This window comes from Erythrolamprus reginae, chromosome 1 (genome assembly GCF_031021105.1).
Source record: "Erythrolamprus reginae isolate rEryReg1 chromosome 1, rEryReg1.hap1, whole genome shotgun sequence".
NCBI lineage: Eukaryota > Metazoa > Chordata > Lepidosauria > Squamata > Dipsadidae > Erythrolamprus > Erythrolamprus reginae.
Window position 1 is genome coordinate 264,811,749 of NC_091950.1, and position 26,576 is coordinate 264,838,324.

At 42.9% G+C, this 26,576-nt stretch overlaps 1 protein-coding gene across 2 annotated transcripts in view; it reads left to right on the forward strand.

Annotated features, from left to right (window-relative positions):
- The window catches only part of TRAPPC12 (trafficking protein particle complex subunit 12), an 89,252-nt gene that overhangs the window by 42,204 nt on the left and 20,472 nt on the right, over nucleotides 1-26,576 (forward strand). For both annotated transcript variants that reach the window (XM_070732935.1, XM_070732936.1), the window contains exons 7-8: nucleotides 6,416-6,528; nucleotides 22,514-22,586. In XM_070732935.1, coding sequence (XP_070589036.1) covers nucleotides 6,416-6,528; nucleotides 22,514-22,586 — 186 coding nt within the window. The remainder of the gene's footprint in view (nucleotides 1-6,415; nucleotides 6,529-22,513; nucleotides 22,587-26,576) is intronic.

Here is a 26,576-nt window from a genome sequence, read left to right on the forward strand (position 1 = left end):
GCCCCGAGTCCTTGGAGAGGGGCGGCATATAAATCCAATTAATAAAATAAATAAACTGGGAAAGGTCAATATTAAAAAAAGGATTGGAAGAGGGTATCTAAACAACTGATAGTGGGACTTAATATGCCACAGAAAAGTGATTATTCCTCATCTACTGTGGAGATACCTCACCTGCATCTTGCCCCAAAACAGCAATCTGCACATAGAAAGTAGCATTACAGCACAGGGACACACATACACACTTTTAATAAAAGATAGGTAGCAAAGACAGAGGTCATCATAGCAATAGGTAAATGGTTAAAAATCATGCAGCTAAAGTGTTCAAAATGAAAATGCCTAGGAGAAAAATAATGCCTCTGTCCACCTTCTATGTTTTCAGAGTGAGCCCGTGTCATGCCTTCCTGGGGGAAATGATTTTTGAAAGAGGAGAAATCCTCCAGGGAACAGCATTCTTTCTTTTCTTTTTAAAAAGACTCTTCCATAAGTGAGAAGAGCCTTTACCTTGCAGTCACCTGCCTAACCACTTGGCAGGGGTACCCAGAGGAGAGCTTTTGAAGGTCACCTACATTTTATCATTCCGAAGGGATTTCAGTTATACTTTGAGGAAGAGTGGAGCCAAAAACAATGCTCTCTCCTTTAACTATTCTTGCCAGAATAACATTGAAGTAGTCACCATTGATTAGAGGTCAGCAGGTGATTAGATTTAGCCTAAAGTTCTAGTACATTTTAAAATACCTGTGGCATTTAGAATACATACTTGTAAGTAAATCCATTTAAGCTCAGTTATAAATATTCTAAGGCCATAGTCTCACTAAATACAAAGTTAATAATGTGTAGCTTATTATATATGTGATATTAAAACCTTGATCTTTAGCTGGATGAAAGAATTGTTTTGCTTGTTTTTTAAGCCTCGGGATTTATATTTTGGTTGCAAAAGCTTTATGTATCAAATGAATGGATGAATGAATAAATAAATGAATGAATGGGATGTGAGAAAAATTGATAATTGCTCCCTTCACTGGGGTTTCCCAGTGAAGGGAGCATCAGTGAAATTGCAGCATCGCAAAAACACAAAAGTCCTCGAAACCCCACTTCCGGACCTCTGTATTTTTGCGATGCTGCGATTTCACTGAGGCTTCCCTCCCTGGGAAACCCCACCTCCGGCGTTGCCAGCGAAGTGCCCGTTTTTGCGCTGCTGGGATTCCCCTGCAGCATCACAAAAACACGGAAGTCCAGAGGTGGTGTTTCCCATAGAGGGGAGCCTCAGGGGAATCCCAGCAGCGCAAAAACAGGTGCTTTGCTGGCAACGGGAGTCCAGAGGTGGTGCATCCCAGCGGTGGTGGTGGGTTTGTAAGGTGAAAATAGTTTGTAAGAAGAGGCAAAAAAATCTTAAACCCCAGCTTTGTATCTCGAAAAGTTTGTATGATGAGGCGTTTGTAAGACGAGGTATCACTGTAATTATGAACTTTATCAGTAATAAATCTTACACATTTCAAGAGCTTAATAATTCTAGAGGCTAAAATAGATCAGGAGTTCCCAACCCCCAGGCTGCAGTCCACTACCGGGCTGTGGCCCATTCAGAACTGGGCTGCACGAGCGGCAGGCCAATGCACGAGCGGTGAGCGTGACAGGCTGATGCACAAGCACAGCTCAACTTGCGCAAATCAATCTGCATGCGTGCACACTTGCTTGCCACTTGCAGAGTCTGGTTCTGTTCTCATACCTCCCTCCTGTCCGGGCCATCAAGCCATAATGATTGAGCAATGCTGATATATATGACAAGAACTGGAAATCCAGATGAATAGGTGAAATTTAGAACTACTGTACATTTTGGTTTGCATCCATTAAATCAGAATTGAACATTAATATCATATCTTTGGTAACCCTTCATAAGGCATGTCTTCAAAAGCCCCTATGTATACAGTGGCACCTCTACTTAAGAACTTTTCTAGATAAGAAACAAGTGTTCAAGATTTTTTTTGCCTCTTCTTAAGAACCATTTTCTACTTAAGAACCCGAGCCCGGAAAAAATTCCCAGGAAATTTGAGAGTGGCACAAAGGCCAGTTTCCTGCCATTCCCCCTTTAATCCCGGCCATCTTGGGCTTTTCTGGACTGCCAGAGGAGCCTTTTGGTGGCGCTTAAGGAGGCTTTGGCAGTCCAGAGCAAACGGAGCATTTTCCTTTCTCCGTGGTGACTCCCTCATGCGGCCTCCCACACACACAGCATGAGGTTGCCTCCCACAGTGTCTGGACCCGGAAAGGCAAAAGGGGACACTTCGCCCTGTCCGAATGAACTCGGCTTCAGCCAAACCGAGGATCACCACAATGAAGGAAAGGCGCCGGCTATAAAGCAAGCAAACGAGAAAAGAGGGGAGCCCTTCAGCATGGGAAGGAAGAGGAAGCAGGTACCAGAAGCAGCAGCAGCCACCTTTTGGTCAAAGGAGCAGGAGGTTCCGCCCTCTTTCCCACCTGGGTTTCTCTCTCTGGTGCAATGTATGGGAAGCAGCCTCGTGCCGGGTGTATGGGAGGCGCGTGCTCCATGCCGCCTCAGAGTCCCTCTTTTTTTTTTAAGCCTTAAAGTTTTGGATTTTTTTGATTCCTCTCACCTCACCTTCTTTCTTTGGCAGCAACTATCCTCCTCCTCTTCTTCCTCCTCCTCCCCCCCAAATTCCAAGGTTTTATTTCTTTCGTAATGGGTTTGCACACATTATTTGCTTTTACATTGATTCCTAAGGGAAAAATTGCTTCTACTTACAAACTTTTCTACTTAAGAACCTTGTCACGGAACGAATTAAGTTCTTAAGTAGAAGTACCACAGTACTATCATTTGCCCTTTTCTGAACTGTCTATACCTGTTAAATTTGTATGTAAATGTGTGGTTTCATCAGTACTGAACAGAGAGGAATGCATCTTGTGGCTTTGATACAACCTCTGCCTGCTAATTCAGCACCAAATAACAACAGTCCTTATAGCAACTGTCTCACAGTGTTGACACATGTTCAACTTGTCACTGACCATGCCATGAGTACCCCATCTCCGGGTCCCGTCGACTAAGCAATGTCGTTTGGCGGGACCCAGGAGAAGAGCCTTCTCTGTGGCGGCCCTGACCCTCTGGAACCAGCTCCCCCCAGATATCAGAGTTGCCCCCACCCTCCTTGCCTTTCGCAAGCTCCTTAAAACCCACCTCTGTCGTCAGGCATGGGGGAATTGAAATTTCCCTTCCCCCTAGGCTTATAGAATGTATACAGTGGTCCCTCGATCATCGCGAGGGTTCCGTTCCAGGACCCCTCGCGATGATCGATTTTTCGCGAAGTAGCGGTGCGGAAGTAAAAACACCATCTGCGCATGCGCAGATGGTGTTTTTACTTCCACCGCAGCAGCGAGGAGCCGAAGATTGGGGTTTCCCCGCCGCCTCGCTGCTGCCGCTTATCCGCGCGCGCGCCGCCGGGGCTTCCCCCACCCACCCGGTTAGTGTTGTTGCTTCCCAGCTGGGAAGCGGGCCTCGCGCGCGCGCCGCCGGGGCTTCCCCCACCCACCCGGTTAGTGTTGTTGCTTCCCAGCTGGGAAGCGGGCCTCGCGCGCGCGCCGCAGGGGCTTCCCCCACCCACCCGGTTAGTGCTGTTGCTTCCCAGCTGGGAAGCGGGCCTCGCGCGCGCACCGCCGGGGCTTCCCCCACCCACCCGGTTAGTGCTGTTGCTTCCCAGCTGGGAAGCGGGCCTCGCGCGCGCGCCGCCGGGGCTTCCCCCACCCACCCGGTTAGTGCTGTTGCTTCCCAGCTGGGAAGCGGGCCTCGCGCGCGCGCCGCAGGGGCTTCCCCCACCCACCCGGTTAGTGCTGTTGCTTCCCAGCTGGGAAGCGGGCCTCGCGCGCGCGCCGCAGGGGCTTCCCCCACCCACCCGGTTAGTGCTGTTGCTTCCCAGCTGGGAAGCGGGCCTCGCGCGCGCGCCGCAGGGGCTTCCCCCACCCACCCGGTTAGTGCTGTTGCTTCCCAGCTGGGAAGCGGGCCTCGCGCGCGCGCGCCGCCGGGGCTTCCCCCACCCACCCGGTTAGTGCTGTTGCTTCCCAGCTGGGAAGCGGGCCTCGCGCGCGCGCCGCAGGGGCTTCCCCCACCCACCCGGTTAGTGCTGTTGCTTCCCAGCTGGGAAGCGGGCCTCGCGCGCGCGCCGCAGGGGCTTCCCCCACCCACCCGGTTAGTGCTGTTGCTTCCCAGCTGGGAAGCGGGCCTCGCGCGCGCGCCGCAGGGGCTTCCCCCACCCACCCGGTTAGTGCTGTTGCTTCCCAGCTGGGAAGCGGGCCTCGCGCGCGCGCCGCCGGGGCTTCCCCCACCCACCCGGTTAGTGCTGTTGCTTCCCAGCTGGGAAGCGGGCCTCGCGCGCGCGCCGCAGGGGCTTCCCCCACCCACCCGGTTAGTGCTGTTGCTTCCCAGCTGGGAAGCGGGCCTCGCGCGCGCGCCGCAGGGGCTTCCCCCACCCACCCGGTTAGTGCTGTTGCTTCCCAGCTGGGAAGCGGGCCTCGCGCGCGCGCCGCAGGGGCTTCCCCCACCCACCCGGTTAGTGCTGTTGCTTCCCAGCTGGGAAGCGGGCCTCGCGCGCGCGCCGCAGGGGCTTCCCCCACCCACCCGGTTAGTGTTGTTGCTTCCCAGCTGGGAAGCGGGCCTCGCGCGCGCGCCGCCGGGGCTTCCCCCACCCACCCGGTTAGTGCTGTTGCTTCCCAGCTGGGAAGCGGGCCTCGCGCGCGCGCGCCGCAGGGGCTTCCCCCACCCACCCGGTTAGTGCTGTTGCTTCCCAGCTGGGAAGCGGGCCTCGCGCGCGCGCCGCCGGGGCTTCCCCCACCCACCCGGTTAGTGCTGTTGCTTCCCAGCTGGGAAGCGGGCCTCGCGCGCGCGCCGCCGGGGCTTCCCCCACCCACCCGGTTAGTGCTGTTGCTTCCCAGCTGGGAAGCGGGCCTCGCGCGCGCGCCGCAGGGGCTTCCCCCACCCACCCGGTTAGTGCTGTTGCTTCCCAGCTGGGAAGCGGGCCTCGCGCGCGCGCCGCAGGGGCTTCCCCCACCCACCCGGTTAGTGCTGTTGCTTCCCAGCTGGGAAGCGGGCCTCGCGCGCGCGCCGCAGGGGCTTCCCCCACCCACCCGGTTAGTGCTGTTGCTTCCCAGCTGGGAAGCGGGCCTCGCGCGCGCGCGCCGCAGGGGCTTCCCCCACCCACCCGGTTAGTGCTGTTGCTTCCCAGCTGGGAAGCGGGCCTCGCGCGCGCGCCGCAGGGGCTTCCCCCACCCACCCGGTTAGTGCTGTTGCTTCCCAGCTGGGAAGCGGGCCTCGCGCCCGCGCCGCAGGGGCTTCCCCCACCCACCCGGTTAGTGCTGTTGCTTCCCAGCTGGGAAGCGGGCCTCGCGCGCGCGCCGCCGGGGCTTCCCCCACCCACCCGGTTGGTGTTGTTGCTTCCCAGCTGGGAAGCGGGCCCCGCGCGCGCGCCCACGCCTTTGCTCACGCCACTTACCGGGGCAAGAGGGGGAAGACCCAGGGGAAGCCGCTCAGCCCGGTGGGGAAACTCCACCATCTACGCATGCGTGGCCATAGAAAAAAAGGCCACGCATGCGCAGATGGTGTTGTTTACTTCCGGGTTGAAAACTCGCGATATAGCGTTTAGCGAACATCGAGATCGCGAAACTCGAGGGATCACTGTACATGGTATGTTTGTATGTATGAGTGGTTCTTTAAATTGGGTTTTTTAGATTGTTTTTAATATTAGATTTGTTTACATTGTCTTTTTATATTGTTGTTAGCCGCCCCAAGTCTTCAGAGAGGGGCGGCATACAAATCTAATAAATAATAATAATAAAATAATAATAATCTTCTATATGTGTCCTGTATTTTTCTGAAGTGTGGTAGTTTTCATTTCTCTCTGTTGAAGGACCTTCCCTGTTGATTTTATCCCTCTCAGTCCAATCTTTTATTTTATTAGATTAGACTGCTGTGCTGGGATATTGGCCAGACCCTCCCCAATTTTATGTCATCCAGAAAATTAATAAGGAGCCCCACATCACCATCTTCTAGCCATTAATACTATCCTCAGAATTGATCCTTACAGAACCTCACTAGTTACAACTTTCCAGCTCAACATACTATCATTAATTCTGACTTTATGTGTGCAGTTAGGTAGCTGTTGTGAACCACCTTATCATAATGCCATCCAAATCATGCTAGGATAGCTTGTCAGGAAGGATGAGCTTTGCTAAAATCATATTATATTCTCTGCTTTTTCCTAGTCCAGCATTCGGCCGCAGAAAAAGACCTGGTGAATAATCTCAATGCGATAATTCTGTCCTAATTTTTACTGATTCAAATAAGAGATTCTCCCTAACTGCCACTATAAAGAAATTGGGATAGCTGGGAAGGAGTAACCCACGTATTTTGTTATTTTAGGGTCCATGGTTCCATTTTCCATGAGGATTTTGCAGGCAGAACTTCAACAGTATCTTGGAAATCCTCAGGAGTCACTTGATGGACTACACAGTATGAAAACAATCTGCACAAAGGTAAATGTTTCTTTACACAGCCCATGAAATATTGAAGGTAAAGCAGATGTTTAATATCGAACTCCTAGAATTCTCAATGGTTGGAAGGTGTTGTGGTTAGCTCTGGCCCTGCTCCTGCCCCAAGGACTGTGGATGTGGGGGAGACATCCACATGCTGCAGGCCTGTTTTGCCCCGGTGGAATCTGATGATGAAGGCTCCTCTGACCAAGAAGACATGAGTGACAGGGAGGAGGAGAGTGTGGCAGACAGCTCAGAAGGAGATCAATTATCTAGCTCCTCCTTGGATTCAGAACAAGAGGTAATGATACAGCCACACATGAGGAGAGCGATGCATAGGCAACAACAACCGAGAGATTATTATCAAAGAAAATGAGGCCACCTGTGGTTGGGTGGGGCTGTGGTAATTAGTGAGGCTGTGGGTTTGGCCATTGTGGAGGATTATCTGATCGTTGTGTTTCGTGACTGCTTTACTGACTTTGACTTTTTGTGTGCTGATTTTTCCCCGCTTTGAAACTAAACCAGAGCAAAGAGGGCTTTGTTTTTAAGTGAATTTTCATTATAAAGAACATTGTTTTGAATTTTCAAACGTGTGTGTGTCTGAAATTTGTACCTGTGAATTTTTGGGGAGGATTCTACCATAGAGCCTGACAGAACAGAATTGTTGACTGAGGAATTCTGAGAATCAAATCCTGGAGCCTAGATTGACAAAGATTGATTTATGGCCTTGCTCAGAACAAATATCAAATTTCAACTATACGTTTGGAAATATGATGCACTAGTACTTGAAAATTTGGGGGAAAGCCTAGAAAGGGCTGTCAAACTCGTGGTGTCGTCATATGACATATTAAGACTTTTTTCCCCTTTGCTAAACTGGGCATAGGCGTGGCCAGGGCATAACACATTTGCCCGCAGGCTGCAAGTTTGACTGCCTTGGCCTAAAGGGAGATGTCTTTTCTAGCTTCTTGTGATAATGCCTTTTTTTTTTTTGCAGCCTGGCTTATAACCAGGTGATTCTGGTTATCTGCTGGCGATTCTATTTTATTTTCACCTGATTTCATGACCATACATAGAATGGCAATCAGTAAATTTCACTGTGTGAATCTGAGTTTCTAGCACCCACTTTATCCATCCCAGGCTTCAATGTGGCCTGTGTGCATGCACTGGGGCAGCGTGGGGGGTACGCATATGTGGGGGGAAGGGAATGGGTGTGGGCAGGTGTGCATGCGCTGGAACACACACCCTTTTGGCACACAGACCAAAAAAGGTTTGTCATCACTGACCCAGAACTTTCTGTATGCCTTGTAACTGGGGTAGCTTGGAGATTGTCCAGTTTGGTTGAAATCTGCCTCTCCGATGCGTGCAGAAAAGACACATGCATGGACTCCCCTTTAATTAGCACATCTGACAAGAGAGGATACTTCTGCTGCACAAATCCCAGCGACCAGTTAGGTCCCACAGATTGGGTCTTCTCCGGGTCCCGTCAACCAAACAATGTCGCTTGGCGGGACCCAGAGGAAGAGCCTTCTCTGTGGCAGCCCCGGCCCTTTGGAACCAACTCCCCCCAGAGATTAGAATTGCCCCCACCTTCCTTGCCTTTCAAAAGCTGCTTAAAACCCACCTCTGCCGCCAGGCATGGGGGAACTGAGATACACTTCCCCCTAGGCCTTTACTATTTTATGCATGGTATGTCTGTATGTATGATTGGTTTTTATATAATGGGTTTTTAACTGTTTTTAGTATTGGATTTTGTTATATACTGTTTTATTGCTGTTGTTAGCCGCCCCGACTCTGCGGAGAGGGGCGGCATACAAATAATAAAATAAAATAAATAAAATAAAATAAAATAAAATAAATAAATGGGACTGTCTTTCTGCACACATCGGAGGGGCAGATTGGAAGCATGAGCGGTCCTCTCCTTTCTGGCTGATAATTTTTGCTAAACCTATGGACTATTTAGGAGTGCAGAAGGTCAATGCAATCTTTTTATCCTAGGCCAGTCAGCTATTTCTTTGCTGCTTTGGGAGTAATTAGTGGTTTTTCCTAGGCTAAGTAATGGATGGAGGGCTGTTATACTTCTTTCAGATTGGATTTCTGGAGGAGAAGGTTGGAAAGCTTTATGTGTGTGTGCGTACACGTGTGTGTAGTTCATTTCCTCAAACAATAAAAGTATTGAGGTGCTACCACAGAAGCAATGGTGTTGCCTTTGAAAGGCGGGATCATATTTTTTTTACTAGGCTTTTCAAATTTATCAGTGTCCATGAGAGTAGGGAAACTTTGAGAGACAAACCGGTCTCAGTTCCGCCTCTTAAACCCTCCGATCGGCTCTCTTCCTTATGTGACTGAAATTTAAAAAATAGCAAAAAGATTTGAGGTGGGGTTTTTTTTTTAGGATATGGAGGTTATGTTGAAGGTAGAAATAAGAGTGGCATCCCCCTTCCTAGAGAATAGAATAGCACAGAACAGAACAGTACTCAATTCTTTATTAGCCAAGTGTGATTGGACACACAAGGAATTTGCTCTCGTTGTACATAAAATAAAAGATGCATTTGTCAAGAATCATCAGATACAACACTTCATGATTGTCGTAAGGTACAAATAAGCAACCAGGAAACAATATTAATATAAATTGTAAGGATATAAGCAACAAGTTACAGTCATATTAATCATAAGTGGGAGGAGAGGGGTGATAGGAACGATGAGAAGACTAATAATAATAGTAATGCAGCCTTAGTGAATAGTTTGAGAGTGGTGAGGAAATTATTTGATTAGCAGAGTGATGGTGTTCGGGAGAAAACTGTTCTTGTGTCTAGTTGTCTTGATGTGCAGTGCTCTACAGCAGTGTTTCCCAACCTTGGCAACTTGAAGATATCTGGACTTCAACTCCCAGAATTCCCCAACCAGCATTCGCTGGCTGGGGAATTCTGGGAGTTGAAGTCCAAATACCTTCAAGTTGCCAAGGTTGGGAAACAATGCTCTACAGCATCATTTTTGAGAGTAGGTGTTGAAATCATTTATGTCCAGGATGCGAGGGATCAGCAAATATTTTCATGGCCCACTTTTTGACCTGTGCAGTATATATGTCCTCAATGGAAGGCAGGTTGGCAGTGATTGTTTTTGTTTTCTGCTGTTCTGAGGCCTCCTGCTCTCATTTCTTCCTCCTTTCAGGAAAATAAATTAGAATTAGACAACTGCAAATCAACCACCAGATTTCAACAAACATAATACTAGGGTGCTACAAATAAGGTTCTGTAGGATCTTCGGAGCTTTTCTCCCCTGCTTTTCTCTGCTGGGAAGAAGACTGCTTATACTCTTGCTCTGGTGGCAAACAGCAGCGCTTTTTATTTTATTCAGGAATTCAGGGACATATTCAGTGGCCCTCAGGGATGCTTATTAAGGTGTTGTTGGTAGAAGAATGCTGAATATTTACAGGGAAGCTTTGTTTGTTGGTTTTATTTTCATCTGTGTGTGAGATTTTTTTTTAATTGTGAAGAGCTGCGGATGCCGCAAAATCCCTGTGGGGAACAGGGTCTTCAGAGGGACAAATCTAACAAGTTACATTCTTGTTAGATTTAACTCTATATTTTTAATATTAAACTTATTAATTAAATTTCTTTATATTTTAAAATATTCTATGCTTATACAAAAGAAAAAGGAAAAAAGGTTATTAGTAATACTATTTACTATTTCATTCTATATTATAATTAATTATTAATACCATTTTTAAAATTCCACCAATCATATACTTTATCCCATATTTTATAATATTCTGTTTCAGTTTGATTATTTAAACGTTTAGTCATCATATCTAGTTCTGCACATTCTATAATTTTTTTAAATACTTCAGTATCTTTTGGTATTGTTTTTTCTTTCCATTTCTGTGCGAATACTATTCGAGCCACAACCAATATATGTATTATTAAATAATAAGTTTCTTTTTTATACTTTGTATTTGAAATACCCAATAAAAAGAGTTCGGGAGATTTTTTGATCTTCTCCTTTGTTATTTCATTTATCCAATTCTCTACTTTGTTCCAAAATATTTTTGTCTCAGAACATGTCCACCACGCATGGTAATATGTACCGATTTCTTGTCCTTATTATTCTTGCTGGTGTGCGGGTTGGCTGAGAGAGAAGAGGAGAAAATGAAGCTGACCAAATGTGTTCTATTAAAAAAAACACACCAGAGACAGGAGAATCAAGAGAGCAGTTCCTGAGGCCATAAGGCAGAGGTCTTTTCTCTTTAGGGGAGCTACCTGAATCAGCAGCGCTTGCAACAACCCTAGCAACAAATGCCGCTTTAGTGCAGGGGTCTCCAACCTTGGCAACTTTAAGACTTGTGGACTTCAACTCCCAGAGTTCCTCAGCCATCTTTGCTCTCCTGTTCTGACCCTGTTGTTGTGGGCTCCGGAACTATCTCAAGATTTAGGTGCTACAGCTGTGGGCAGAGATAATCTTATAAATATCCAGAATATATTTTTCGGTTTCAGTTTTCCCCTCATGACAATTGGTTATCAAAGTCAGATTCTGTCCATTTTCCCTCTTGGCCCCACCTGGGGCCCTATCCAAGGCAGCAGGTTCAAATCCCAGTAAGGGTATGGCTAGCTGATGAGAGCAAAATAAGCTTGAAATAGATCTATACTAGTCTCCCTTCCTTTTCATTATCAGCAGAAATATGTTACACATATAGAATATAGTTTGTTGGCTATAAAAATTTAACTGCCTTGGATATGGTCCCTGGAGGGGCCGAGAGGCAAAAAGGAAGCAGTATGTTCCCTCCCATATTTGGGTATTCCAGGGTGATTCAATAGAAAAAAACCATATAACTCTTTCCTGGTACAACCTGAGAGGAGGAGAACCTGTGGTCTAGAGGTTAAAGCTACTGCCTTACAGGCAGACTCCCCAGATTCAAATCCCGGTGAGGGTATAGCTAACTGATGAGAGCAAAATAACCTTAAAATAGATCTATGCTAGTCTCTCTTTTCATTATCAGCAAAAATATGGGGAGTGTGTGGCTATTGCAGTTCACGGCAATCAAGCTGTGTGTGTGTATGTGTGTAGATACATAGATAGATACATAGATAGATAATAGATAAGATAGAATAGATGATAATAGATACCCTGTTTTTCCCAAAATAAGACATTCCCTGATAATAAGCCCAATTGGATTAGATTAGATTAGATTTATTGGATTTATATGCCGCCCCTCTCCACAAACTCGGGGCGGCTCACAACAATAATAAAAAACAGTACATAACAAATCCAATGCCCACCAATCTAATTACAATTTAAAATTAATAAATTGGGCTTTAGAGTGTTTGGCAATAAGGCCAAGTGCTTATTTTTAGGGTTCAAAAAAATATGACAGGGTCTTATTTTTGGGGAAACTCAGTAGATGACAGGTGATGGATGGATGGATGGATTAGATTAGATTTATTGGATTTATATGCCACCCCTCTCCGCAGACTCGGGGTGGCTCACAACAATAGCAAAAAACAGTACATAGTGACAAATCCAATGCCCACCAATCCAATTACAATTTTAAGTTAAGAAATTCATAAAACAATCCCAATATATATAAAAAAAACAAGGACACAATCAATCAAACAGCAAACAGGATGGATGGATGGATGGATGGATGGATGGATGGACGGACGGACGGACGGACGGACGGACGGACGGACGGACAGACAGACAGACAGATGTGTGTGTGTGTTTATTTATTAATTTATTAACTGGACTTTTATGCCACCCCGCTCCGAGGACTCAGGGTGGCTTACAACATATATGTGTGTGCACGTGTGTGTGTGTATGTATGTATGTATGTATGTATGTATGCATGTATGTATGTATGTGGCATATATTGTATATATAACTCCAGGATTTATATCCTAAGGTTTTTCTTCCTGCCTTCCCAAATCAACAAATATTTCACCTCTCTTTCTTTGCATGTCTATGCGCTGTCTGGTTTGAGAATCATAGCTCCCTGCTTTCCAGAAGATTTCAGCCTTTATTATTAGTGATCTCATTAGAAGATAGGGATGATTTGAAAAGATAGTAGAGAAGCTGCATCATTTCTTCTCATCATCAGAGACTCAAGTAAGCAAGTTCAGTCTGCTGAACCCTTGTAAAAGCTTATTATCCTCAGCTAGACTTTGCAGATGATTTGCTGATGTTTATCTATAAGCACTAGACATTTGTCTTTGCTTTCCTTTTGTTGATTTCATATATCATCCCAGACCAATAATTGTGCAAAGCTTGAGTATTTAGTCTACATCTTTCACAAACATACTAACAACATACTTCACTACAAAATTATGTTTCGGAATTGATAAATTGACAGCTTGAACATTCAACCTCTCCTCTCCCCTACTCTCCCTCAGGCTTGTCCCACAGAAGCTTCTCCTCTCCCCTTCTCTCTCTTTCTCTCGCTCAGGTTGCCCCACAGAAGCTGCAGGTTGAATGAGTTACGCGCTGGCCACACTCATGCCTGGTTTAGCTAAGGGGTAGCATAAGAGCATGTTAATATTATTTTTATTATTATTATTTATTAGATTTGTATGCCGCCCCTCTCTGTAGATTCGGGGCGACTATATAAGGCAACTGGCAGTTGTAACAGAGTTCTTTTCAGGCGGGGAGGGTAAGTAGAATGTCTAACTCCTTAGCATGGAGTAGAATGTCTAAGCTTCCAGCCTGCAGGCCACATTACCACGCCCAGGTTTATAGGCTTTACAGTTCTGAAGATTTCTGAGTTATATTTTGCTTTTATATGTATAGATTCACTCAATATATTTAGTTTCTCTGCAATCTCCTTATTGCAATGTATGCTGCTTTAATTCCACAATGTTTTCCAATTCAGATGTCTTGTTGACTAACTTTCTTTTTTGTTTTGGGGGCCATGCAGAAAAAGTACTCTATGACTTTAATTTTTTACCAATTATACATTCAGATTTCTGACTTCTTCAGGATAACATTTTGTGACAGTGTATGCTTAAACGACTGCTTTCTGAAGAATATACTTTGCATTTTATATTTTAAATCTGTTTAAATGCTAGTACAAACGTGTAGCATATCCTTCCTATTGTTTTCTTTAAAGTTTTCTTAGCATCTATTTTTATCTCGTCAAATGTAAAGCTTTACCTGTAGATTTAAGAGAAAATGTGTGCATTCTTTCCACTAAGTATTGAGCTATAGGCTTTACCTAGACAATTATCTCTGGGGGAAAGAAAAAAGTATCACATAGCCTTTACTAGAGCCTCTTTGGGATATCAGGTGTTTTACTTTTGGTTTTATTGTTTATTTTTTCATTTAGACCACTGCTCTTCCTAACATAAATCAATATATGTTTTGTCCTGGAGAGCCAGCTTAGTAGGGGATTGTCTTCTAGCTAGCCAAAGCTGAAGTTTAGATGTTAATTTTTTTTTCTCCAGTTCACTTTTGTGAAAAATGTATTCCTAAATCTAGCTGGGATCACTTAAAGACTGGTATTGGGCTAAAGTATAGTCTAGCAGGCATTCAGCTGGAGAGTTATTGAAGAGTGGAAGAAAGGAATGTAAAAACAGAAACTATGAATTGATTTCGGCCTTCCAGGGATTATTGTGGCACATGGTTCCTTCTTTCAAAAGAACAGTCTTTAGGTGAATAACAGTTGGTTTAAAATAATCTGTTTGTGAAACATAAATTAGATCAGTGATGGTGAACCTATGGCACGCGTGGCACATGGAGCCATATTTATTATTAATTTGTTTATTTATTTATTCAATTTTTATGCCGCCCTTCTCCTTAGACTCAGGGCGGCTTACAACATGTTAGCAATAGCACTTTTTAACAGAGCCAGCCTATTGCCCCCACAATCTGGGTCCTCATTTTACCTACTTCGGAAGGATGGAAGGCTGAGTCAACCTTGAGCCGGTGATGAGATTTGAACCGCTGACCTACAGATCTACAGTCAGCTTCAGTGGCCTGCAGTACAGCACTCTAACTGCTGCGCCACCCCGGCTCTTCATATCTGGCATATGGAGCCATATCTGAGAGCACAGCTCCAGTGTGCATGCTGGATTTTTGGACTTTTTGGACATTTTCACACACTTTTCTGAAGTCTGGGGACGGCGAAAAATGGGCCAATGGGCCAACCAGAAGTTCAGAAATGTTTCAGAAGTTCAGAAACTCTGGAGTCCAGAAACTTCAGTGATGCGTTGCCCCCAGCATACGCAGGGGGCAACGCAGGGGGTTGTGCTAATGTGCGGCGGAGGGCATGGTGTGGGCACTTACGCGCTAGTGCGCACATACACGCACACCCTTTTGGCAGCCAAGCCAAGAAAGGTTCACCATCATTGGATTAGATTGTCCTTTTCCCTGCCACACTAAAGATGCATAGTCAGCTTAATCATCTGAAGTATAATTGGTTCTCTCTGCATCAAGCCAAGGGTAAGACAATCCCATACTTCTAGATTGCATATACTTGAATTACAGTAGTGTTTAGTCATTTAGTGAGTTGGTTAATTACCTTAAAAACACTTTAATCACGAGCACCTTTTAGTTGCTTAATCAAGCAACAATTTTTTTATGTTTGATTGTTAAATCAAATACTTTTTAAAAGAAAGGAGGCACTGCGTCTCTTTGAGGATTGGCAAATGCCACCTCTAAAATGATACCAGGCTTATGTGAGCCATGTTTAGATGCCCAGCGACCAATTAGGTCCCACAGAGTTGGCCTTCTCCGGGTCCTGCTGACTAAACAATGTCGTTTGGCAGGTCCCAGGGGAAGAGCCTTCTCTGTGGTGGCCCCGACACTCTGGAACCAGCTCCCCCCTGAGATTAGAACTGCCCCCACCCTCCTTGCCTTTTGTAAACTCCTTAAAACCCACCTCTGTCGTCAGGCATGGGAGAACTGATATAACTTCCCCAGGCCTGTATTGCTTATGTATGGTATGTTGTGTGCGTGTTTTTTTAAATTATGAGTTTTTAGTTTTAATTATTAGATTTGTATTCTACATTGTTTTTTCTATTACTGTTGTGAGCCACCCCGAGTCTACGGAGCGGGGCGGCATACAAATTTAATAAATAAATAAATTTAATAAATAAAGCCAATCTTTTAATTTCATTTTCAGATTTTAATATTAGAATAACATTTCATGGTAATCAAGTGTGGTTCTGTCTCACAGTAAGAGAAGATGTGCCTGGATCCCTGTTCTTGGAATTTGACTGGCATTTCAATGGAAAAGACAAACTAGGCCATTCAGAGTACCCCAGGAAAGTGAAGAGAATTATTCCCAATGACGTAATACACAAGATAACCCTTTTCATCTCATTCCTCAATTTTTCTGGGCGCTATGGAAAAATATGTATCTCTTTATGAACAGGCTTTTGAGGCTATCTTTTAAGCCAGTGACGGTGAACCTTTTTTTGCTTGTGTGCCAAAAGGACATGCCCGTGCCCACACCCATAAAACAATGCCCTCCCCCCTGCACATGCATGCACACAAAAAAACCCATGCGTGTGCTCAGGACTCACTGAAGCCTCCGGACCTCCAGTAGAACCATTGGACCATTTTTTGCCCTCCCCAGGATTCAGAAAAGCTTCCAAAGCCAGGGGAGGGTGAAAAACTACCTAACGGGCCTACTGGAAATTTGTTTCTGAACTTCCGGTAGGCCCATTGAGTCCATTTTTCACCATCCACAGCTTTCCTGAAGCCTGAGGAGGGCAAAAATAGCCTCTCCCCACCCATCCTCCAAAGGCCAAAATTCAGCTGGCCAGTGTGCACATGCGTGCCAGAGCTGACATAGGGCGTATCCTCAGATATGGCCACCTATGGCACATGTGTCATAGGTTCACCATCACGATTTTAGCTGTTGTTAAAACTAAGCCCCATCATCACAAAAACCAGCTGGACTCCAGACACAAAGATGAACACTCTGGTTTCATGGAAGTATTTTAAAGCTATTTTTATCCTTTTAGCCTTATTTCATTTATCTTTTCTAGTCAAAACAATAGAACATTTTTAAAGTTCCAAAATTTTTAAAGTAGATACCATATTTAGAATATTTCAGCTGGTGATACAATTTAGCTGACCTTTTTGGATCTCAGAAGCTAAGAAGGCTTGACATCATTAATTCTCATATGATGAACCAAGGCTAGAAGCCAGGCAGGGAAGTAAAAAACATATTGAAGAAGATGGCAGTAGAAAACCACTTTCATGACAATAGAAACATAGAAGATTGATGGCAGAAAAAGACCTCATGGTCCATCTAGTCTGCCCTTATACTATTTCTTGTATTTTATCTTAGGATGGATATATATTTATCCCAGGCATGTTTAAATTCAGTTATTGCTAAATGCTAAAAAAAAATTCAAGAATGCAGTTGCTAGGAACTGGGCTGGGCTCAAAGGCATCTTTGCATTTAATCTTAACTTTATCATCTGTTAAAATATTACATTATGGGGGGTTTTCATGCTCATAGCACTATAGAACTTTGTTATCCAAGTTGTTGTTGTCTTTTGCCCTTCAGAACCTTCCCTAGTTTTCCATCTTTGAGATTTTAACTTGAGGAGCTTCCAAAATACAAATACAAATACCTTTCTTTATCTCTTGATGTCCATACTTTTGCTTTTCCAATTCTACTGCCACAACTGAGCCAAGCTTGCACTACCTCAAAAAACATAAATCCCTTGTGTGGGACTGCCTATGGAAAAACCTATATGGGACCTATATCCCTCCCTTCTTTCAAACACTGTCTCACATTGTTAAATTCTTTCCCAATAAGGAACAAAGAATCAATTCTGTTGAATTTCAGGCTGCATTCTTTGAACATAGGCAAGCCTTTTGCTCTTGTCATATTTATCTAAAATAAAATAACATGAAGGTGGCTCTTTGATGGCCCTATATACTAAGTTAAGTTGAACGAACTTGCCTCAAAAGAAAGAACTATGCAGTGCTCTTGATTGGAAGCTACGATATCAGTAATCTTGGCAATCAGAGAGATTGGCAAGGAAACTCAATGCCTTATATATCCTGATCAGCAGAAATTGTTAGCTAATTAAATTATAAGCAGTACTTTAATAAATCCCATGCAATCTTCTTTGAGAGTATGCCACAATGATGACTTCAGATATGAGACCATTCGGAACAGCAGAGTAGAATGGATAACAATCTATCTTTTATTAGAGATAGCTTGGGCACCATCTTTATTTTGCTGCATATGGATTTCATTTTAATCAGAAAAGTTATAAAGCAGGCTTTGCAGCGTAAGAGGAATTGTGGTTTAGTGAAGAATGAACCCCCTAAATTTGCCAAATCCAAAGTATATCTTGCTAGATAAAACATTTGAAGAAACTTACCCAAGGAGACAGTGTAAGGGCTTTATTTATTTCATTGGTTTTCGTTGAGGTGAATTCCTGATTGGATTCTAATTCGTGGGTAAATAACAGGGGCAACAACATTAAATCCTCTTTCTTCTGATATCAAAATCTATTCTAGAATTGTGGGAGTGTTCCAGAAGAATGGGTATACAGTAAGACCTCACCTATCGCTGGTGTTACGTTCCAGACCCGGCCGCGATAGGTGAAATCCGCGATGGGGAATTTATCGACTGATAGTACTTATTTAAGTATTTATATTGTAATTGTTTGGTAAGTTTTCATTGTTTTAAGTGTTTATAAACCCTTCCCACACAGTATTTATTTTAGATACAGTATTTAAATACAGTATTTACAATTTTAGATATATATTTTTTGAAAAACCTGCCGATCGACTTCCTCAGAAACCCGCGAACCAGTGAAGATCTGCGAATGATTTTTCTCATTAATATTTCTTGAAAACCCGCGATGAAGTGAAGCCTCAGTAGGTGAAGCGCGGTATAGCGAGGGACTACTGTAGTAATATGGGAATAGCAAGGGAAATTTTAGGGGGGAAAAATATCTTCCTTTTCTACTTCTGCTAGTTTGAAGCATTGTTAGATTGCATTTTTCCCCATAAAGAAAACAAGTTTTGCACACAGAGAAACTGGTTGCACATTATTACGGCAAGGGCCAGAACTCCTTGGTAAAATAAAAGCAATATGAACACAAGGCATCTTCAATGAATGTCAGCTACCAAGAGCTGAGGAAACATTCTGCTTATTAACCTTCAGAGCTCCTGCCTGCCACAAAATGCAACTTCCTCTGTCTCTATTTTCTCCCACTTTTGTCAAAGATTGTAGACAGTGGTGTTGCAAGGTGATTTTATTCCCTGCATTTAATAGTTTTATGGATTATCCAGTCACCCAGCTTTACAGTGGACATGAGGAACACAGTAAATATTTCTTCTTCACTATGCCTTGCATTTTCCCCTTTTGTCATTACAAGGGCAAATACTTTTTAATCAACCTTGAGTTTTAAAGCATAAACAAAAGGAATACACTCTGAGCTCTTTTGCATTTAATTCGCTTTTTTATTACTGCAGTTTTGAAAAGTTATTATAGATATAGATGTAGAAATGACCAATCATGGTGCCGTGGATATTGCCTACCTGGACTTCAGCAAAGCCTTTGATACGGTTCCACATAAAGAGCTGATAGATAAATTAGTGAAGATTGGACTTAATCCCTGCATAGTTCAGTGGATTTACAGCTGGCTGAAGCGTAGACATCAGAGAGTTATTGTTAATGGCGAGTATTCTGAGCAGAGACAGGTTACAAGTGGTGTGCCACAAGGGTCTGTTCTGGGTCCTATTCTTTTTAATATGTTTGTGAGTGACATAGGGGAAGGTTTGGTAGGGAAGGTTTGCCTATTTGCCGATGACTCTAAAGTGTGCAATAGGGTTGATATTCCTGGAGGCGTCTGTAATATGGTAAATGATTTAGCTTTACTAGATAAATGGTCAAAGCAATGGAAACTGCAGTTTAATGTTTCCAAATGTAAAATAAATCACTTGGGGAAAAGGAATCCTCAATCTGAGTATTGTATTGGCAGTTCTGTGTTAGCAAATACTTTTAATACTTTTAATAGGAAAGTGAACACAAGAACAAGGGGACACAATCTGAAGTTAGTTGGGAGAAAGATCAAGAGCAACATGAGAAAATATTATTTTACTGAAAGAGTAGTTGATCCTTGGAACAAACTTCCAGCAGACGTGGTAGATAAATCCACAGTAACTGAATTTAAACATGCCTGGGATAAACATATATCCATCCTAAGATAAAATACAGAAAATAGTATAAGGGCAGACTAGATGGACCATGAGGTCTTTTTCTGCCGTCAGATTTCTATGTTTCTATGTTTTTAAAAAAACACTAGATTTGGGGAGTTCCCATTTGAGAAAAATATTGGAAAGGGTAATGTGAAAGAGGTCCTTAAAATCATGTGTGGCGTGAAAAGTGGATAAGATTTTTTTTCTTTCACACAATTTTAGAAGTTCAAGTTCTGTATTGAAGCTAAACATGAGCAGATACAGGATCAATGAACGAAAGCATTGTTCTGTGTAATGCATGACTTCAGAATTGATTTCTGTCAGGTGTAGTGATGGCTACTGCAGTGAGGAGGTTTTAAACAGAAACCAGGCAGCATCTGGCCCGACTTGGCTGATCTCAAAAAATTAAGCAGAGTCACTCCTGGCTCAAAGTTGGGCACATCTAACTGTGACTGTGTTCATGAAATCACCAAAAGTCAGTCTTGGAGAAATTCATTGACAATAGGGCTAGTTATGACGACTGGCCTAGATAGCTCTTATTATCTTCTAAGTTATGCCTATCATCCCTCAATTTCATGTTTGATGGGAAGCCTTAAAGGCAGTACTCTCTCTTCCCAGATGTAGTGGCTATCAGTGGGCATTGTACTGTTCTTTGTTTTAAAAGAAGATATATGTAGATATATAAATAAATAGACATAGACATATATAGATATAATTACCTAACTGGCAATCCCTGATTACATATTGAGGTTACATTGTCTTTCTGTCTGTCAATGTCTCTCTGTCTGTCTATGTACAAGGTAGAAGTCTTGGTTTCAGAGTTGTTTGAACTGTCCTCCAGAAATGGGCATTTTGACTGGGAAGAATGTAGAGGAATAAGACAAGATACTTTCCCTCTAGATGGAAGTTCTCCCCTTTCTTAAACATATAATTGAAAAACGTTCCTTTGTGTTTGACCACAACCACACATTCCAAACACTAAACATTTGAGGTTGCTGCTCCAGCCTATCCTGAACATGGAAAACAGCCCAAAGAGTCCATTTTTAAAATTTTAATATTAGAATTGCTCTGCTCTCTCTTCAGTCCTTTTCTGTTTCTTCTATGCTTCTAGATTTATTGTTGCCTCCTCCATTCAAAGAAAGCTGTTTGTGATCTCATCCTTGATATATATAAAAAAATCACTGATATCAGTAGCTGAAAGTTGAAATCAGCACTGCTGCTATCTACTGGCTATATTCCCTTATATTAGCTTGCTGAATAGCTCCTCCCATCTTCTCCCCAGCAAATAGTATGCAGTGGCAGATATATAACTTGTCCATAACTTGTTTTGTGAATTAAAAATGAGTATTCGTCTGGGGGCAAGAAATGGATTGAGCTGCAAGTACCCATGCTGAATTTTTGCTAATGGTTCCTTCTTACCTATTTGAAATGAAGTGATTGTGCATGTTGCATTCCTGAGGATGATAAAATAACCGGCTTGTTTGGGCAGCTAATCACCTAATGGCAGGGGGGAAAGGGCAGAGGATAATAAACTATCAGAAGCCCTGAATTCCAGAAGTAGCACTTCTGCCACTTTCAGTCAATCTTGGAGAACCATTTACAATAGGCATAGCTGGTAGCATCTCTAAGTCCAAAAGGCACTTACTGTATTCTGTTGTCTCCTCTAATGCTTAAGGGAGGTAGGCTAGACTAAGAATGGATTATGTTTCCTCACCATTGAAATCATCTAAGTAGTCAAAGTACTGTGCTTTTATTCAATCTTACAACAATTTGTGATTGTCCAAGTTAAATGCAGCTATTAAACATGCATTCTAAAATCTCCATATTTGTCCAGTTTCATGAGGGCTAAGAAAACTCTTCAACAGATAACCACTTCCACTGGACAGTGCTTTGTTTGCTAATTCACAGCATTATAATAAAAACAAATCAGGGTAATTCTGTTAATCTACTGTCTTGGTTTTTTTTGCAGAAACCAACCATTTCTTTTCTAAAAATACACAGTATTTGATCCTTGGTTTAAAGCATATTTAGTCTTGCATTTTATTTCCATTCTGGAATTACATACGGACAGTCCCTGGGTTAAGAACTGGGTTAACTTATAAACAACTTGTACTAATGAACAAGCTGTCTATTACTAAAAATGGCAGTGTTCTCCTTCACCTGGTGGTGCCCCTCAATGCAATGTGTTCATGAACACTGAAGCTGGATATTTGCACGTTTTTGATATTAATATAAAGCCTTTTTTCACGTGTTCATGAAAACATTCATTGGCTCAAAGAAGAACATTGTCCACCATTTTTAGTAATAGACAGTCTGTTTGTAAGTTCGAGTTCCAACATAAGTACAAATTTGAGTTAAAGAGAAATTTAGGAATGTAATTCATTATTATTATTATTATTATTATTATTATTATTATTATTATTTATTAGATTTGTATGCCACCCCTCTCCGACTTTTAACTCAGGGACTGGGTGCATTGCAATATAGAAATATCCTTGCATTTTCGCTCTGGTTAATTCTACTAATGCTGATAGATCCATTCTGTAACATGCTCTTGTGACTTTTTTTTTAATCTCCTAAATGTGATAAATGCAGCTGTTTGAGCTTAATGTGGGCATTGTTTCCTCACTAGAGTGTTTTTCTGGTGAAACCAGTCTATCAGAACAACCTGGTCTACCCAAATAAGGTTATGGCTAGCTGACGAGCATTAAATAGCTTGAAAGAGATCTATACTAGTCTTCCTTTATGTCGTTGTTGCTAAAATATAAATTCAATTTCCTCACTAGAGTTTTAAAACTAAGCACTGGTTGTCTATTCACTGCAGATTTTAGACAACTTGGAGCATGGCTTAGCAGAAGATGGAAGCATGACCAACATTACACAGGAGAGCAGGCAAGGTAGGTATCCTCTAAACCATTTTTCCCCATAGACAAGGTGTTTCTAGCACTTTCTCAGAAATGGTAAGAAGCTCTTATAAGATTGCTTAGAAGCAATGCTGTTGTCATTTCTGTAGCTTGTTCAGCCTTTAAAGCCATGCACTTGCACTCTACTAAATTTTGTTTCACAGGTTTGCCTTTTATTTTATTTTTTATTTTAATTATTATTTTAATTTTATTATAACGATGGGTGGTATTTTAGAGTGACAGGTTTATTATTAGAAAAAACATGGATGTGGGTTACCAAAAAAAAAGAGTTTTTTTAAAAAGTCTAGCATATTATGATCTCTCAAAAGTTCTTCCTGGAATTGGGGGACCCTGTTTCAACCAAAAAATGTTAGTGCCTGACATTTTTTTCCAGGTTTTATTTTTTGTTAATTGGGTAAAACAAACAGCAAAAGCAGCAAAAACAAATATACATATAAACTTTTTATTAGATCAAATCCTGAAGTGAAAATATGATTATAAATAAATTTTAAAAGACGGGAAAAGAGGACAAAATAGGGAAAAGCATCCTAGTAGCCTCCTTCTCTTTTCTCCCCTTCTTCCCCCCAGATAATTTTTATCCTATTTATTTATTTATTATTTATTTATTTATTTATTTATTTATTTATTGGATTTGTATGCTGCCCCTCTCCATGGACTCAGGGCAGCTCCCAACATATCAATAATAAAACAGTGTACAAAATACAATTTGATCCAATTAACATACCGGTAAATAGTTAATTAAAACATTATAAAAAGCTAGCACGTACACACGTGCCCATGCCCATTCCCTCCCCCCACGCCTGCGCACAGGCCTCACTGAAGCCTGGGACAGTGAAAAAAATGGGTAAACCAGAAGTTCTAAAAAACATACTTCCATTTTGCCCATTGTGCCCATTTGCACTCCAGAGCCTTCAGGGAAGCTTCCTGAAGCCCCAGAGTGAGAAAAACAGCACAATGGGCAAACTGGAAGTCCATTTTTCTGAACTTCTGGTTTGCTCGTTGGGCCATTTTTCACACTCCGGGGCTTCAAATTCAGATGGATAGCTGGAATTATTTGGTGATATGGCTCCACATGCCACCTGTGGCACATATGCCATAAGTTCGCCATCACTGCACTATAGCATGTCTACGCCAAAGAAAGTCTCAATAAACTGTGGGATTTACTCTTGGGTAAATATATGCATGCTTGCAGTCCCTTTTTTATGAGCAAATATATCTTGCCACAATATACAATTATCTTGAGATTTTTATGTAGAGTAGACTTCTGTAATAAGAGTTATATATGGAATGACAGTTTTATTTCCACTTCTCGTGGTTTACGAAATAGCAATGCTGCAGCAGTGCTAAAGGGGCCTAAAGTAGAAATTACCCTCTTCTACCCTCCTAGAATATATGAGCCAATTATTAGGAGAGTGATTCTGACAATAGCCATATTCACCAAATAATTGCAGCTAGCTGTTCTCCATCTGAAATTGGAGAAGGGAGCAAGGCTCCAAGATTCTAAAGCTGAGGTAAAAACAGCAGTCAGCTAGATAAAGCTTGCTAGCTTGAGAGATGCATTTTTAAAGAGATAGGGAGCTGTATGCATTCTAAAATCCCCACAAAGCTACCACATCTCCTCGGGAATCATTAAATCTGGAGTTTCTCCCATCCCATCACTTCAGCTGCAGGGGTGGGTTGCTGCCCGAACCGGGGGGGACGACACAGTGAGGTAGTGAAAATGGAGCTCCATCCCAGAGCACCTAATTTGCACTGAAAGAAGTTGAAAGAAAATGCAGGGCGTCCTGCATAAGCCACGCTCACAATGTGGTAGTAAACATTTTGGTAGCCCTTCACTGGGCGAGTCCGTGAGCTTTAGGCCAGTGATTTTCAACCTTTTTTGAGCCGCGGCACATTTTTTACATTTACGAAACCCTGGGGCACATTGAGCGGGGGGAGGGTGGGGGCTAAAAAATGTTTGGACAAAAAATTCTCTCTCTCTCTTCCTCCCTTTCACTCTATTTCTCTCTCCCTCCCTCTTTCTCTCCCTTCCTTCTTTCTCTCTCCATCCCTCTTTCTTTCTCTTCCTCCCTTCCTCTCTTTTTTGCTCTTTCTCTCTCCCTCCCTACCTTCCTCTATGTCTTTCTCTCTCTATCCTTCACTCCCTCTCTTTCTCTCTTTTTCTCTCTCTCTTGCTTTCTTTCTCTCTTGCTTTCTTTCTCTCTCTGAGCTTCGCGGCACACTTGACCATGTCTGGCACACTGGTTGAAAAACACTGCTTTAGGCCACCCTCCATATAGTGGACTGTATTCCTGCAACACCCCATCAATCAGATTTGTGGATCATGCAGCCCAAGTCACCTAGAAGTCAGCAGTTGAAGGAAAGCCAGTCGGTGGCCCTTGTCCTTTGTTTGAGAGGCTTCTGTTTCTGTTCTCTGTTCACGCTCTCCTTCACCACAGCTGCTTTGCTAAGTTGAGCAGAGCTTGGCGAGGCCGGGGATGAAAGGCAGCCAGCGGAAGCCGGGGAGAGAAAGAGAGAGAGAGAGCTTCAAGCATCTGCGAGTGGCTGTTATGCACTTGGAGTGCAGTGGCATTACAGCTGTCTGTCTGCCTAATGTTGCCCCGAGGACACTTGTAAGGACTGATGGCATCTCTTCCTGAGAAGGGCAATCAGACCTTCTCCCTGCAAGGGGCTCGGCTGCACTTCTGAGCTACAGGGAACTTTCTGTCTCTGTTTTTGTTTGTCTGTGAGCTTCACTGAAGGAAGCCTTTTTGTTTTTGTTTTGCAAACTATGACTGAAAACAGCCTCTCTTTTTTTTTATGGGATTAGATCTGCAGCATAATGTGCCTATTGCTGGTCTGAGTAGGTGTTGCAGAAACCCACTTGTGGCGTTGCCTCTCCTCAGTAAAAAAGAGAACTGCATCTTATTCTCCGTTCAGTGGGAAGAAAAAGATTTAGCACTGCACCATTTTCTTGGCAGCTTTCCTTCCCTCCTTCCTTCCGTCTTCCCTCCCTCCTTTTTTTCCCTCCATCTCCTTCCTCCCTCCCTCCCTGCCTCTTTCCCTCCCTCCTTCTTTTCTTCATCTCCTTCCCTCCCTCCTTCCTTCTGTCCCTGCCTCTTTCCCTCTCTCCTTTTCTCCATCTCCCTCCCTTTCTCCCTCCCTCCTTCCTTCCGTCTTCCCTCCCTCCTTTTTTTCTCCATCTCCTTCCTCCCTCCCTGCATCTTTCCCTCCCTCCTTTTCTCCATCTCCTTCCCTCCCTCCCTCCTTCCTTCCTTCCTCCTTCCTCTCTCATATTCACATTTTTAAAAAATATATAGAAGAGGTTTGGACGACAAATACACAAAAATACAGCCTAAATTAAGAACTACAAGTGGTATTTATTGTTCTTGCATAAGATAGCGTTTTTTTCAATTAGAACTAAACAGTATATTATTTCTTGCTTTTACATTTTTATCGTACATTTTACTAATTTGTGAGGACAGAGATATTTTCCAATTATTATCACATATCCTAAAGGTCTTCTCTGCTTAAAAACAAAACATGTTTTGTACTTCCTTTATGCAACTCCCACCAGTATTGATCTTGGTGACTTCTGTAGCAGAGATCTGCATTTCTATTGTTTTGCTGTTTGTTTGTTTGTTTGCTTGCTTGTTTGTTTGTTGTTTGCTTGTTTGTTTGTTTTGTGGTGTGATTGGGCAAAATACATTGTGTTGTTTTAAATTGTTACTTACCAGTACATTGGAGAATATATTTTAAAAATTGTCCATATTTACATGAACTCTAATGGTAAAGCGTACTTTTGAATCAATCAGAATAAATACATTTCTGCTAGTCTTGGATAACATATATAAAAAGGTAAAGATAATACATATAAAAAGGTTTGTAAAGCAAGTGACAAAATATTCCACTTCAAGCAAAAAGTAAAAAGAAGTGATGCTTGTTTCACTGCAGTTCTAACTATTCTGTTCCACAACCCTTTTG